The 16,161-nt window shown below is 37.5% G+C and overlaps 1 protein-coding gene across 1 annotated transcript in view; it reads left to right on the top strand.

Annotated features, from left to right (window-relative positions):
* Positions 1-14,818, top strand: part of EYA1 (EYA transcriptional coactivator and phosphatase 1) — a 164,709-nt gene extending 149,891 nt beyond the window's left edge. Inside the window, exon 17 of the mRNA XM_029923941.1 lies at positions 12,840-14,818. Coding sequence (XP_029779801.1) covers positions 12,840-12,920 — 81 coding nt within the window. The 3' untranslated portion in view covers positions 12,921-14,818. The remainder of the gene's footprint in view (positions 1-12,839) is intronic.
* Positions 14,819-16,161: the final 1,343 nt, after the last annotated feature.

Below are 16,161 nucleotides of genomic sequence, written 5' to 3'. Positions count from 1 at the left end.
GTAATAAATAGAGTGATACATATAGCTTTTTGAATTAGTGTTCTTATTTCCTTTGGTATATACCATGTAGGAGAATTATGTTTCTATGTTTAATTTTTGGAGGAAAGTCCATACTGTTTTCCACGGTGATTGTACCAATTTGCATGCCCACCAACAGTGCGTGAGGATTTCTCTTTCGTTACATTCTCACCAACGCTTGTTATTTTTTTGTCTTTTTTGATGCCAGCCATTCTTATAAGATCATTGTGGTTTTGACTTGCATTTTCCTGATGATTAGTGATGTGCTGAACATTTTTTGATGTATCTCTCTTTCACCTGGATGTCTTCTTTGGAAAAATGTTTATTCAGGTCCTCTGCCCATTTTTAATCAGATTATTTGTTTTTCTGGTGTTGACTTATATAAGTTTATACCTTAGATATTAATCCCTTATCCAATATATCATTGACGAATACCTTCTCCTATTTAGTTGGTTCCCCTTTCACTTTGTTGATGGTTTCTTTTGTGGTGCAAAAAGCTTTTTATTTTCATGTGATCTCAATCGTTTTTGCTTTTGTTTTCCTTGCCTGAGGAGACCTTATCTAGCAAAATGTTGCTAAGGCTGATGTCAAAGAGATTACGTACTGCCTATGCTTTCTTCTAGGACTATGATGATTTCAGGTCTCACATTCAACTCCTTCATCCCTTTTGAGTTTATTTTTGTATATGGTATAAGAAAGTAGCCTAGTTTTATTCTTTTGCATGTAACTGTCGAAGTTGCCCAGCAACATTTATTGAGGAGACTATCTTTTCCCTACTATTTATTCTTAATTCCTTTGTTATAGATTAATTGACCATATACATATGGGTTTATTTCTGGGCTGTTTTGTTCTATTTGTCTATGTGTTTGTTTTTGTGCCAGCACCATACTATTTTGATTTCTACAGTTTTATAGTATACCTTGACATCTAAGATTGTGATCTCTCCAGCTTTGTTCTAAGATTGCTTTGGCTATTCAGAGTCTTTTGTGGTTCCATACAAAGTTTAGAATTCTTTGTTCTAGTTCTGTGAAAAATGCTATTGGTATTTCAATATCGATTACAGTTGAATCTGTAGATTGCTTTGGATCGTATGGGAATTTTAAGAATATTAATTCTTTGAATCTGTGAGTATGGAATGCCTTTTGTTTGTGTCATCCTAAATCTTTTCCATCAGGGTTTTATAGTTTTAGGAGTGTAGTTCGTTCATCTCCTTGGTTAAGTTTATTCCTCTGTATTTTATCCTTTTTGGTGCAGTTGTAAATGGAATTGCTTTCTTAATTTCTTCACTGTTCTAATAGTTTTTGCATGGGTCTTGAGGGTTTTCTATGTATGGTATTATGTCATCTGCAAATAGTGACAGTTTACTTCTTACCAATTTGGATGACTATTATTTCTTTTTCTTGTCTCATTGCTACAGCTAGGACTTCTATGTTATGCTATTATCTTTTATTTCTAATTACTTTACATTGAATAAAAGTGTAAGAGTAGACATTCTTGTCTTGTTCTTGATCTTAGAGGAAAAGCTCCCAGTCTTTCTGCATTGAGTATGATATCTCCTTTGGGTTTATCGTCTGTGTAAGTTGAGGTATGTTCCTCAGAACCCACTTTGTGAAGAATTTTTATCACGAACAGATGTTAAATTTTGTCAGATGCTTTTTCTGCATCTATTGAGATTGCAAATTGAGATAATTTTTATCCTTGATTTTGTTAATGTGGTGTATCACTTTGATATATTTCCAGGTACTGAACCTTCCTTGTATCCACAAAATAAATCATACTTGATCATGATGGAAAAGCCTTTTAATATATTATTGAATGTGATTTGCTAATGTTTGTTGAGAACTTTTCATTTATGCTCATCAAGGATATTGGCCTGTAGTTTTTGTTTTTGTTTTTAATAGTGTCTTTGGTTTTGGTATCAGGCTAATACTGATCCCCTAGATTGTATTTGGAAGCCTTTCTTCCTTTTCTATGGTTGGGAATACTTTCAGGGGATAGGTATTAACACTTCTTTAAATATTTGATAGGCTACCTACTTCAGCAGCACATCAACTAAAATTGAAACAATAAATGTTGGATGGAATTCACCATCTGGTCCTGGACATTTGTTTGTTGGAAATTTTTGATTACTGATTCAGTTTCATTAGTACTAACTGGTTTGTTCAGGTTTTTCATCTTCCCAATTGGGTTTGGAAGATTATAATTTTTCAGAGTAGTCTCTAATAATTTGTATTTATAGTGTAGGTTGTTACTTCTCTTCTTTCATTTCTGACTTTATTTATTGGGATCTTCTTTTTCTTCTTGATGAGTCAGGATGAAGGTTTATCCATTTTTTTTTTAAACTTTTTTTTATGTTTTTATTTTGAGCGCAAGAAAGCACAAGTCAGGGAAGGGCCAGCGTGGGGGGTGGGGAGGGAGGGAAATCCCAAGCAGACACTGCACTATCAGCACAGAGTCCAACACAGGGCTCCAACTTAAAAACTGTGAGATAATGACCTGAGCTGAAATCAAGAGTCAGAAACTTAACCAACTGGGCCACTCAGTCACCCCAATTTTGTTTATCTTTTCTATGATCCAAATCTTGGTTTCATTGGTATTTTCTGTTATTTTTAAATTTCCATCTTATTTATTTCCCCTTCAAATTTTATTTCCATCCTTCTAGTAACTTTGGGCTTTTTTCTTCTTTAAGTATAAGGTTAGATTATTTATTTGAGATTTTCTGTTTTTTGAGGTAGGCCTGAATCACTATAAATTTCCCTCTTGAAACTGCTTTCACTGTGTCCTAAAGATTTTGGACCTTTGTGTTTTTCTTTTCACTTGTCTCTATGTATTTTGTTGTTTCCTCTTTAACGTCTTTGTCAACCCATTAGCCTCCACATCTTTGTGTTTTTTCTAGTTTTTTTCTTATAATTGATTTCTACTGTCATACTCTTGTGGTCTGAAAAAAAAACACTTGAAATGATTTCAATCTTCTTGAATTTTTAAGATTTGTTTTTGTGCCCCGGCTTCTGATCTATCCTGGAGAACATTCCAAGTGCACTTGAAAAGAATGTGTATGTTATTCTTTGGGGACAGAATGTTCTGTATATATCTGCCAAACCCATCGTGTCTAATGTGTCATTCAAAGCCACTGTTTCCTTGTTGGTATTCTGTCTGATTGATGTAAGGCAGGGGTGTTAAAAGTCCTCTATTATTGTTTTACTGTTATTTTTGCTCCTTTGTGTCTGTGTTATGTATAGCTGTGTTATGTATTTAGGTGCTCCAGTGTTGAGTGTATATTTACAGTTGTTGTATCCTCTTGTGGGATTGATCTCTTTATCATTATGCAGTGCCTTTCTTTGTCTCTTGTTACAGTCTTTGTTTTAAAGTCTGTTTTTGTCTGATATAAGCATTGATACTCCAGCTTTTTTGTTTATTTCCATTTGCATGGAATATCTTTTTACATCCCTTTTACTTTCAGTCTGTATGTTCCTTTAGGTCTGAAGTGAGTGTCTTGTAGGCAACATATAGATGGGTCTTGTTTTTATATCCATTTCATCACCCTATGTCTTTTGATTCAAGAATTTAGACCATTTAAGATAATTATTGATAGGTATGTACTTATTGCTATTTTGTTGACTGATTGCTGGTTGTTTCTGTAGTTCTCCTCTGTTCCTGTGTTTTCTCTTGCTATCTTTCTTTGTGTTATATTTGGCACTCTTTCTCTCTGTTTATGTATCTATTACTGGGTTTTGGTTTGTAGTTACTATGAGGTTCATATATAATATCCTAAACATATAGCAGCCTTTGTTAAGTTGATGGTCACTTAAAAACAAATGCATTCTAAAAGAATTTTTTACTTACATGTTTTATGCACATGGTGTCATAGTTTAAATCTTTTTATTTCATGAGTTCTCTTAACTAATTTTATAGGTGTAGTTGATTTTATTACTTTTGTTTTTAACCTTTGTAATAGCTTTATAAATGATTGTTCTACTACATTTACTCTATGTTCACTTTTACTCCTTTCATAATTTTCTCCTAAGTATAGCCTCTTCTCTTCCACTTAAAGAATTGAACATTTCATGTTAAGCCAGTTTAGTGGTGATGAACTCCTTTAACTTTTGTTTGGGAAACTCTCTCCTTCAGTTCTGAATGATAATCTTCCCTGGTATTCTTGGTTGTAGGTTTTTCCCTTTCAGCACTTTGAAAAGACCATGCCACTCCCTTCTAGCCTGAAGAGTTTCTACTAAGAAATTAGCTGATAGCCTTATGGGATTTATCTTGTATGTAACTAATTACTTCTGTCTTGCTGCTTTAAATTTTTTTGTCTTTAAACTTTGTCATCTTAATTATTACATGTCATGATATGAATTTTATTGGGTTCATCTTGTGGTGAATTCTCTGTACATCCTGAGCCTGAGTTTCTCTTTCCTTTCCCAGATTAGGAAAGTTTTCTGCCCCTATATTTGGGACCCCTATAATGCAAATGTTTGCTTGATGTTGCCTGAGACATCTTTTAACCTATCCTCATTTTTTAAACTATTTTTCTTTTTGTTGTTCAGCTTGGGTGCTTTCCATTTTCCTTTCTTCCAGATCACTGATCTGTTCTGCATCCTCTAATCTGCTGTCAATTCCGTCTAGTATATTTTCCATTTCAGTTATTATATTCTCCAACTTTGATTGGTTCTTGGTTGTATTTTCTCTTTTTATGTTGAAATTCTCACAGAGTTCATTGTTCTGCAGTCTAGTGAGCATTTATAGGACCATTACTTCAAACTCTTTATCAAGTAGATTGCTAATCTCCATTTTAGTGTGTGTTCTGAGGTTTTAGCTCATTCCTTCTTATGGAGGATAATCCTTTGTCTCATTTTGTTTGACTTTGTTTGTTTATATGAATTAAGCAAAACAGTTATTTCTCCTAAACTTGAAGGAATGATCCTGTGTATGGTCATCCTCTGTATAGACTTTGTATGCCTGGTAACCTTGGCTGGACTGCTGGAGCTGTGGCTGGCCTGGACTTGGGGGTCCAAGGGCACTCAGTGCTGGGGCAGCCCTGGTGGGTGACCAGAGCTTAAGTAGGCATAGGTCAGGGTGGTCCTGGTGCTTTTTGTGCAGAGAGTACCCTAGCACGATAGCTAGAGTGGGTGTAAGCCAGTGTATCTCAGTGTTTTGTGCAGGAGTGCCCCAGTTGGGCAGCTGGAGCCAAAACAGGCATGGGCCATGGCTTCTCAGGGTGCTGTGTGCTAAGGTGTCCTGGCAGGTCACCTGCGGCCAACTGATATGTGTCTGGAGTGTCTTGGGGTGCTTTGTGTCCCCTTGGCAAGATGACTGGAGCTTCAGTGAACGTGGGTACACTGCCATGGGAGTCACCTTAGTAGAACAGATGGGGCTCCAGTGGGATCGGGCCCCGAGGCTCACTGAGGTGGTGGGTCAGCTACGGTGCCCAGGCCCTGCCCCTGGTCATGCTATCAAGGTGGAAAGAGAATGTAAATTGTGGTGCTTGCCCACCCCTCCAATTTAGAGAGATTTTCAGCAGCTTCCTCCCTGGTGGAGTTCTAGGACTGGATCCTTTATAGTCTAGTTGCCCTTTATGCTGCACTTTGTTTGGTTTCCCAGGACAGACAAATATGTTCATGGTTTCTTGGTCCTATCCCTCCCTGCTGCAATTCACAGCATTGGACATGGGGGCTCCTGCCTCCGTTTCTCTTGCCATTCTCTGAGTGGTCTGTCTTTCGTTTGGCAAAAGCTGGTCAGTCAGCTCTCAGTTCTTCAGGAGATATTGCTAAATACTTAAAAAAAAAGTGTATATTTGGTGTATTCATGGAGGAGGTGGATTCAGGCTCTTCCTACATTGCCATCTTGGACTTAGATCAACTCAAATGTGAACTCTAAAATTTGCTGAAACCCAAGATGAAGTAGAGAACCTGCTTAATAATATTCAATTCTAGCTTATTCAGAGTAGGAGAAAATGAGAGTTGCTTTTATAAAACCTGGTAACATTTTTATTGCAGATTTGAAACTTACTAATACCAAGTACAGTAAATTTTATTATTCTAAAGCCACTAATTTTATTTACTACCTAATGAGCACATTATATATGCCAGGTCTTGAGTTGATTTCATTTTTTGGTCTTAAAGAATTCATTTCTTGGGGTGCCTGGGTGGCACAGTTGGTCAAGCATCCGACTTTGGTCAGGTCATGAACTTGTGGTTCATGAGTTCTAGCCCCACATCAGGCTCTGTGCTGACAGCTCACAGCATGGAGCCTGCTTCAGATTCTGTGTCTCCCTCTCTGTTCCTTCCCTGCTCATGCTGTCTCTCCCTCTCTCTCAAAAGTAAACAAACATTAAAAAAAAAAAAATTCACTTTGTAGAGTAGAATCAGGTATGCAAATACTAAAGGAGCAATGCTGTGCAATAAATTTCATGATGCATTTTTAGAATAATCTATCCTCCAAGATCTTTTTATTTACAATTTGGGAAGTATTTGTACCTTTGTATGCATAGGAAAGCACAGCTATGGTCTTTATCCTGGAAGTGATTCCATATCAGTAGAGGGAGTTCTACATCTCTAATTTCTTAACATGGCTGCACCGGTGTTCCATTAGTATTTTACATTTATTCCTTCTGGTTCTGCATAAAATCAACAACGTGGTGGTAGAGACTCCTGTGTAAGCTGAATTTTGCTGAATTATTAAGAACGTATTAATAAAATGTTTAAGTACATGGATATGCTGTACTTTAATAAGTTCTCTGGGGCTGAACATTTAGGTGTTTCTCATATTTACTATTAGAAATAGTTCTGTAGTAAATGTTCTTTATGTGACTCATGCCTGGGCAAGTATATCTGTGGGAAAAATTCCTAGAAGTACAATACCTAAGCCAAAGGTTATGTGCTTTTATGTTTTTAAACATTTTATTAATACGTTCTTAATAATTCAGCAAAATTCAGTTTACACAGGAGTCTCTACCACCACGTTGTTGATTTTATGCAGAACCAGAAGGACTAAATGTAAAATACTAGCTGAGGAGGGAATGATAGCATAAGGGGATTTAGAAAGTTGCACACGTGGACAAGAGGAATATTCAGGGAATCGTTTGTTTCTAATAATCCAAAAATATGCACTGCTTTCCAAGATTGAGGCTTTGGTATCCATTACTCAGTAATGCCTCATCTTACTATTTGTGGTTAGCTCCATTTTTATTCCCATGGCTCTAGTTAACTGATAAAGTATCTTCCTTTAGTCATCCTGTGTCACCCCGTCTGTATATCAGCTAATGAGCTCCCCTAGTTCACCCATACAAATTTGTTTGGTGTTCCCCTTCGCCAGCCCATCACCAAGACACATGAATTGTATCCTTTGTCTCCTATCCATTGTACCCACTCAGTTTCCACTATCCTTCTGCATACTTTCTCTGCTACTGGCCAGCCACACTCTGTTCCGTCCTTCCTAGTTAGATATTCCAGCGTTTCTACCTGGAAAAACGTCTTTATTATGAACATAACATTCCAGCCCCATCACCTCCATACTAAATGCTCTGTGCATCCCCCCATCGGCCCTGCCATGTACTATACCCTGACCAGGGCCCCCTCTCCGTTCCCATCTATATAACCAGCTCTGCCCATTCTTCAGATGCAGTGCAGGTCCAGCTCACCCTCTCCAGCTTACAATTGAGCTCTCTTCTCTCTGAGTTTATTCATTGATTCCTTTTTGTTTTATTGAGATATAACTGATAGACATCACTATGTAAGTTTGAGAAAGGGAACAGCATAATGACTTGTTACATATATTGCCACAATAAGTTTAGTTAACCTCCATCATTATAGCTAAAAAAAGTTTTTCCTTATGAGAACTTTTAGGATTTACTCTTAAATAACACTGCTTTGTAGTATATTTGAAAGTTATAACCCGAACTTCCTATCATTCAATCACCTTCATCCAATCGAATCTCTTTTTCTAGGAGTTTGTTTTTCTCTTTTTAAGATTCTACATGTAAGTGATATCATTCAGTAGTTACCTTTCTCTGTCTGACTTATTTTACTTAGCATAAGTTCTATCCGTGTTGTTACAAAGGATAAGATTTTCTTTTTTTTTTTTTATGGCTGAATAATATCCCCTAATACAGGTATACCATGACTTCTGTATCCATTCATTCATAGTTGGATATTTAGGGCTGTTTCTGTGTCTTGGCTTTAATGAACATAAGGAAACAGATATCTCTTTGACAATGACTTTGTTTCCTTTGGATACAAACCCAGAAGTGGAATTGCTAGACCATATGGTGGTTCTGGAGACTTGGTGGTGGCTGTTTTCCACTCCCACCAATAGTGAACAAGGATTCTCTTTTCTTCATAGTCTCAGCAGCACTTATTACCTCTTGTCTTTTTGATGGCCATTCTCAGATGTGAGGTGAGACTTCACTGTGGTTTTGACTTGCATTTTCCAGATTAGTGATATTGAGCACCTTTTCACATACCTATTGGCTGTCAGTATATTTTCTTTGGAAAAATATTTCTTGTTTTGCTACTGATCTGTATGAGTTCATTATATATATTTTGGATATTAATCCCTTATCCAATAATGGCTTACAAATATTTTTTCCCATTCTTTAGATTGTCTTTTAATTTTGAGAGAGAGAGAGTACAAGCAGGGGAGGGGCAGAGAGGGGAAGACACAGAATCAGAAGTAGGCTCTGTCAGCACAGACAGGGGCTCAAACTCATGATCCATGACCTGAGCTGAAGTCAGACGTTTAACCAACTGAGCCTCCCAGGTGCCCCAAATTGTCTTTTAATTTTATTGCTATGCAGAACGTTAGTCCAATGTAATCCATTTGTTTATTTTGTTTGTTTGTTTTTGGATTTGATACTTAAAGCACAATCATTGCCAAGGTCCATGTCATGGAGCTTTTTTTCCTATGTTTTCTTCTAGGAGTTTCCTGGTTTCTAGTCTTACATTTAAGTCTTTAGTGTTTGTGAGTAAGATAAGGATCTAGTTTCATTCACTTACATGGCTGCAGCCAATTTTCCCAGCACATTTATTAAAGAGACTGGCTTTTCTCCATTGAGTATTCATTGATCTATGTGACTGTTTTTATTACGATAGCTTTATAAGATAGCTTGAAATCAGGAAGTGTGATGTTTCCCACTTTCTCAGGATTTCTTGGGCCATTTGGAGTTATTTGTGGTTCCATATGAATTTCAGGTTTCTTTTTTCTACTTCTCTAAAAAATGCCATTGGGATTTTGATAGGTTTTCAATTGAATGTATAGTTGGCTTTGGAGAGCCTGGACCTTTAAGCAATATGAATTCTTCCAACCAATGAACATGAGATATCTTACCATTTGTGTATGTCTTCAAGTTCTTTCATTAATGTCTTGTACATTGTTAGTGTAGCTATTTTCCTTGGTTAAATTAATTTTTAAGTATTTTATTCGATTGTAAGTGGAATAATTTTATTTTCTACAGATAATTCATTTTTAATGCATCGAAACACTACTGATTTTTGTATCCTACAACTTTCCTTGGGAAGCTCTTGTACATTCATAAAATCTATACATCAGCATATGTCCTACTTATGGAAAATATTTTGCAACATTCTAATTATTTGTTAATAGGAGTTTTAGTTTCCTATCCTCTCCCCTAGATTCAGTCTTTTAATCATTCACTTAATATTAATATTATATTTACTTTCTTAAAGTAGACGCCCAGTAATTTTTGTGCAGATAGAACTGCTGATTATAACAAAGATCATTACCTTCATGTTATGAAATAGCACTGAGGATGGGGTTGCAATCCTTGTGTGAGAGTGTTCCCGGAGTTCACCTGGTCCGTTTGCTGTTTGCCAGTTGTCACTGTAGGACCTTTTGCAGTTTTGCTCACGTTAGTGACCCCATCATCACTGCATTGTAAAGAGTTGTATGTGTAGTATACCATAGGCATATTTCATCATTTGAATTTGTTTCAGGGTGCTACTTGATTGTGGTTCTTATTAATATTCTGTATAGGAAGACAAAAGCCAATATATTTCATTCACAGTAAACAAGCCAATCCAGGGCTCTTTGTGAATAACCTCACCTTTCCACAACTTGTTTTGAGAATGGTTTAAAGTAAATGCGCTCTAGGCTGGCAGCAACCCCTATACCTGTAAAGCCAAGACATATAACCATGTGTTTACTTTGTTTACTATGGGATGAAATCCTTACTTTTTTAAATCCCTAATTTATATCTTAAGCATGTAGCAGAGAATTAGCTGGGTTTTTTTTCAGTTCCCTTTTCAATTTCTCTGCCACACATTGCATTCTACAGTACACAGTGTGAGTATACCAGTAGCTCTCAGATGTGTTTTGTTGTCTATGGAAAACATATCTAACTTCAGAGAATCAACTTGGCAAAGAAGTAGACTGAACTTACTTTGAAAAAAACATTCCACTTATAAAAGTACTTTTATATGTATTTATGAAAGTAGTTGTCCTGAAAGCTTCTGGATGGCTTTCTGAAGAGCCTGAAAGAATAGTCTATAAGAACAAGAGAACAACTCTACAGCTTCCTTTATTCAGTTGTTCATGAGAAGCAGCTTGGGGGAGGAACAACCAATCTCTGGCAAATTAGAGAAAATACATACAGAAATAAAATAAGAAAAATACACAAGGATGTTACTAGAGATGCCAACTAGATGATTAAATATATAAGAATACTTAAAAACTTTTGAAGTAGTGAAGGATTTTCCTTAAAAATGATGTGTCAAAAATGGACTTGAGATTAATAAGTAAAATGAGCAAGGTGCTGAGTGGTACATACTCTATATACACAATTTCAGATATGAGTATGCACACATATAAAATATAGAATAGTACTTATGGAGCTTATCTGGATAGTAGCATGAGAAACCATTTGTATTTCTTTAAAAAAATGAAGCTCTTCGTTTTACAAATGTTTTATGGTACACATGGATTTTTATTCCAGTAAGAGAAACAGAAGGAAACCTTTCTGTGTTGTAACTGATCCGATGGTTTTCAAATCTGATCTATATATCAGTCACTCACATTTTTCAGTATCTCTCACTAAACAGAACTTGGAAGGGAGTGTGTGTGTGTTCAGCTGTATACGGTGGTGCTGATAATTTACACGGCTGGATTAAAATGCCGTAGAGAAGAGTTAGAAGGCATTTCGGCATCCGGGCTTCAGATTCAGAGCAGACCTGGTGTGAATTGAGTGCTCACTCCTTGCCAGCTGTTATTTACACCTCTCTGTTCCGTCAGCAGTGAAGTAGAGATGGTAATACCTATCTATCCTGGAGGTTAGAGAGAGGCTCGAATCTGAGAGTCTATGAGAAGTGCTTAGGAGAGTGCCTGACCCAATATTCAGTCAATTCCAGCTGTCATTATTGGGGACGCCCTGCTTGTAGGCCCTGCTCCCACAGCCAGTGGTGTCTTTCTCTCATATCCAGCCAGTATCCCAACAATGGAATTCTCCGCCACCTAACACACACACAACTATGACATGCTCTTCTGAATGGTCATCCTTTCATACCTAACTTAACGATTACCTCCTCTTACCAAGTATTTCCCCAACTCCCCAGGCAAAGGGAACTGGCCTCTTCCCTGTCCTTTTATAAAACAGAGGTGGCCAGAGCCATCTTCTACACCATCCCTGCAGACGCACAGAAGGAATGAATGAATGAATGCAAAGCAGTACAGTCTATTTTTCTAGTCAAAAGTTGCCACGTAGATAATCCTAAAACTTTGAAAAGAGAGCTCTAGTACTCAATGCTGGACTATTGTTATTGAAGGATGACAAAGATAGGGTGTCCATTTGAGATTGGACTGTGGCATATGCTTTTAGTAGATTGAGACAAAGGCATTGTTAATAACTAACTTAATAGTTTGCATTCCCAGAATACAACAGCACTATGACCTGCATCAAAATTGTTATCTGTAGCTAAAAGTGGAAGCAAATAACACCCCCCTACACTCCTACAAAAATAAACTTAAATTCCACTGTTTGCTTCCATGCAAATTATACTCAGGTCTTCGCACTATTTTTTTTTAAAGCTGTGTTTCTATGGGCTAAATAGAACATTGTCCTCTGAAAAATGATTATCTTTCTCTTGCATAAAAAAGAGTCTGCTGATGTATAGGTACTTACCACAGGGCTTTTGGACAATGACAGTTTATAATCATGTTTTCATTCTTGATGGATGAGGCAAGCTTGGTTCTTTTCCTGTTTTTTCTTATCTCTGGCTAATTCAGGGGTTCTACAAATATTCCCATCACTTAAGCTAGATTTTTAGATTGATTTTTTTTAAACAACTACAAAAAGTCATTTACAGTTTTCCCATATGGTAAAGCCATTTTAAGGTCAATGCAAAGAATGCCTAATGGAAATAAACGGAAAAAAAGTTGCCTCTTACATCAGTAAAATTACATTTTGCAAAATGTAAAATATTACCAGCTCAGGAAAACTTAAACTTTCAGCATCAAAAGTCCACTGGGTACATATTTTGAAAGGTGACTGCTTTTGACAAAGTTTCATTCGTAGCTACTGTGTTTTAAAGTTTGGAACTGGTATTCAAGCCACAGTGTAGATCAGCTTAAGAAATATCCATCACTTTCTTAAAAGAAACAGACTCCAGATTATACGTTAAAATGCAGTCCAGTATTCTTAGGGGAGGATTAAGTTTGAATTTTTGTTTTAAACAGATGTGATGTTAAGATCTTCACGGGCAATTCTCACAATACTGAAAAAGGGGGATGAGCATTGTAGTGAATTTCAAAAGCAGGTTTTCGGCTTCACACTGGGAGCGTTGTCTGGCCTCACCCTGTGTCTGCTCCTTTCCCAGCACGCCATGCCCTTCTGGAGAATCTCCAGCCACTCGGACCTCATGGCCCTGCACCACGCCCTGGAACTGGAGTACCTGTAACAGCCCCCGAGCACTTTGAGGCCGCACAGCTCCCCAGGAACAACTCCGGCAGGCCTGTGGCCTGTGTCCGCGCTGGGGACCCCGACTTCGCAATTTCACCGCGTTGACGCACAGCTGCTGTCGGTCTTCACCTCTGCCCTCGTGGCACACGAAGGACCACACCTATTTCTTCAGAACAGCGGTTGACTTGAGTACTGTGAATCCAACGAAAATAAGCCATGAGAATGTTCTAGTACAGTGTGGACAATGTGTCTTTGCCGCATTAACTACATGGTTCAAACCTGTGAAGAAAGGACCTACAAACGCTTACATTTTTCGCATCTTCAATGTGACCTAAACAGTTTCTCCGATACAGCCAACTTGATTGCACAAGAAAGACTGAAATGCATTTCCCGAAGACTGGTGAGGGGATCTTTCTTGTAAAGAAAGTTTACTTTTTGGTGTCTCATACCCAGGGTAATCTGTACATCTCTACTTATTTATGAACAGACTTTTGAAAAACAGCTTTATTGCGGTATGATTCAAGCACCATCCGGTTCACCCAACCAGACTTTTCTGACATCAGATAACTGAAGAGACAATAGCATGATAAGCGATTAAAGGCCTTTGCCTCACGACACAGCAAGTACTTTGAATTTTAGCACATTGCAAAGTAGTTTAAAGTATGTCTAATTTAAACGTGTAATATGTACATCACTGAGACAATCATGTACAGAGAGAATTTTTGGTGTAAATTTGTAATAATGGATGATTCTTTTACATATTATTTAGAAAATGATATTGAAAGGTAGTGATGCCTTGATAGTAAAGTAAGAGGCAATATATGCACAAGGTCATGTGCAGTGCCTTATCAACGTACTGGGTATAAATATGTAGATAATGGGGTTTTTTTTGGTTTTTTTAGATAATGTTGTCAAGACCAAAAGCATGGATGTTAATAGGATTTTGGTTCCCAGATTATTATTCTGATCTTTTTTTTTTTTTTAATGCTGTTAGGAGGACCTTGGTAAAATAACACAGCAGTGTCTTAAATAATTTCAAAAAAAAAAGTCCTCCTCCAACCTTACCTTTTCGTTTTCAACACTAATGTATTATATGTAACTACTTGAAAAAAAAAAAAAAAAGATTATACAAATGCTTCTTCCCACAGAAAGAATGTAGATGATTGATAGATATATTTTATTAATAAAATGGTTCATGAATTGGAGACTAGCAACGGTTTGTGTGCTCAGAGGACGGGGCCTGCATTTTCTTGAGTAGATAAAGGAGGACATTACCACAGATCTGGAAATGAGCAAAACGTTTTCTTCCTTCCGTTCTCCGCCATACATTTCCCCGATCCCCAAGCCTCCCTGGGAAGTTCATTGCGGGCAGTGGACATGGCCCGATGGTCCTCTCCATGGTTATTTTTAGCCTACAGTGTGTATAAACCATAGAGCTGGGAATGAAAGTTGTCACCTTTGTTATGTGATTAGACAGTTTCTCCAAAAGTGAAGAGTTTGGGCACTAAAGACTTCCATTATTATGAAATTATTTTTTAGATGAATTTTCTTTTTCATTACATCGAGGAGAAAAAAAACACCAGCTTTAACCCAAAGTAGCTGAAGAGCTACTGTGTCTTTTTCTGAAGTTCCTTGCTGCTGCTGCTAGACTTAGTCACTTGTGAATTTTCCAAATTGCTTAAATTAACAATCGAATTTGGGGTGTTTTTATTTTTTGCTTGAAACAAACAAGTTGATAATTTTTTAGCCTTTCCATTTTGTTTTTGTACTCTGCAGATTGGAAAGACAGTTTATCTTGGCTTTACTGTATAAACGTGTTGTGTCCACAACGTGTACAGAGTTTTCTTCATCAATTTTGTGTTTAAATTAATAAAAATGATTTGTGAAGTACTGTAAGCTCCCTGAATATATTTTCTTATCGCTCATTTATAAGAAGCAGCAGGGCCTTGGCTGCATTAGAGCGCCTCTGGTCTCACAGAAGGAGGTGGTATAAAGCCAGTGTAGTAATAATGGCTTTATCTGTCCTTCAGGGACTAAACTAGAAAGAGAACAGCAGCCTCTTTGATCACTGGAAGAACAGATGTGTAAGGAGCTCTATACTTTTCTCAAAACTACGTAAACTGGACTCTCACGCAAATTTACTACAGAACAGAATTCAGCATCAAGTATCTTGGATGGCAGAGCGCCCATTTAACCACTTAAATACCAAAGGGACAGCACTATAAAGCAGTTTCATCTCTAAAGAACACCCACAACATATACCTCTAAAATTTGGCCAGATTAATCACTGACAGTTCTAAAACAGTACAACTTGCTTCCTCCTGGGATTTAATCTTAGAAACACAACATTCATACATACGAACACACGAAAAATCAAACATGCAGTTATCAGACTCATTTATCAGGCCCACGATGTCTATTTTTCACAAGCACACACCCAGCCAAGGGGCTTAAAGTGAACATGCTCGGACACCCGGAGAATAAAAAAATTTCAGGGTACAGTCTTCAAAGGCAGGAATGGAGGGCGGAAGGATTTTTAAGTCTCAAGAAAATAAGGAAAATGGGCAAAATGGAGGGTATATCCCCAAAAGATAATTTTTTGAAGCACCACTTCTAACACGGCACCCCCTGACCAAAATGTTTAAAGGGCTTCCCTTTGACCACTGATGGGAGCCCAGGTTTTTCCACTTGGCATTCTAAAGTTTCTAGATATAGCACCTACTTTCTTCCCAACATAATCTCATTACCGCCATGAACAAACCTTCCACACACATGAACTGGACCCTTTAATGGACCAAACAGCCTGGAAGCATCGCTCCCTCATCTTTGCTCAGAGCATTCCCATTTCTGTCAAGGACTTCCTCCACCCTCAAGCCACCCAAACCATGTCCAGCTTTGGTACCTTCTTTGTTGCAGAGCCTTTTTCCCATCGTGGGACACAGTGTTCATTCCCTCTCCTGAATTTCTCCCAATGTCCATGGTCTCATTGGAATTTGTATCATTCCCTTAAATAAAGATTCTCTGGGCTCCCACAATGAGGAGCATTATCCTAGCTGCTAATGAAGCAGGCCCCGACCACTGAGGTTGGAGTTTTACGTTGGACTAGGTGGGAAGAGACAAGAATGAATTAAGATACATTGAGTTGAAAACATTCCTGATTGAAAATTAAGACAGGGAACATGAGTAAACGACAGGCCATAAGCTTCTTTAGAAAGGATGAACAGAACCATAATGTGTGA

The sequence above is a fragment of the Suricata suricatta genome, chromosome 15 (assembly GCF_006229205.1).
Source record: "Suricata suricatta isolate VVHF042 chromosome 15, meerkat_22Aug2017_6uvM2_HiC, whole genome shotgun sequence".
Taxonomy (NCBI): Eukaryota; Metazoa; Chordata; class Mammalia; order Carnivora; family Herpestidae; genus Suricata; species Suricata suricatta.
This window is presented reverse-complemented; position numbering and strand designations above follow the sequence as displayed.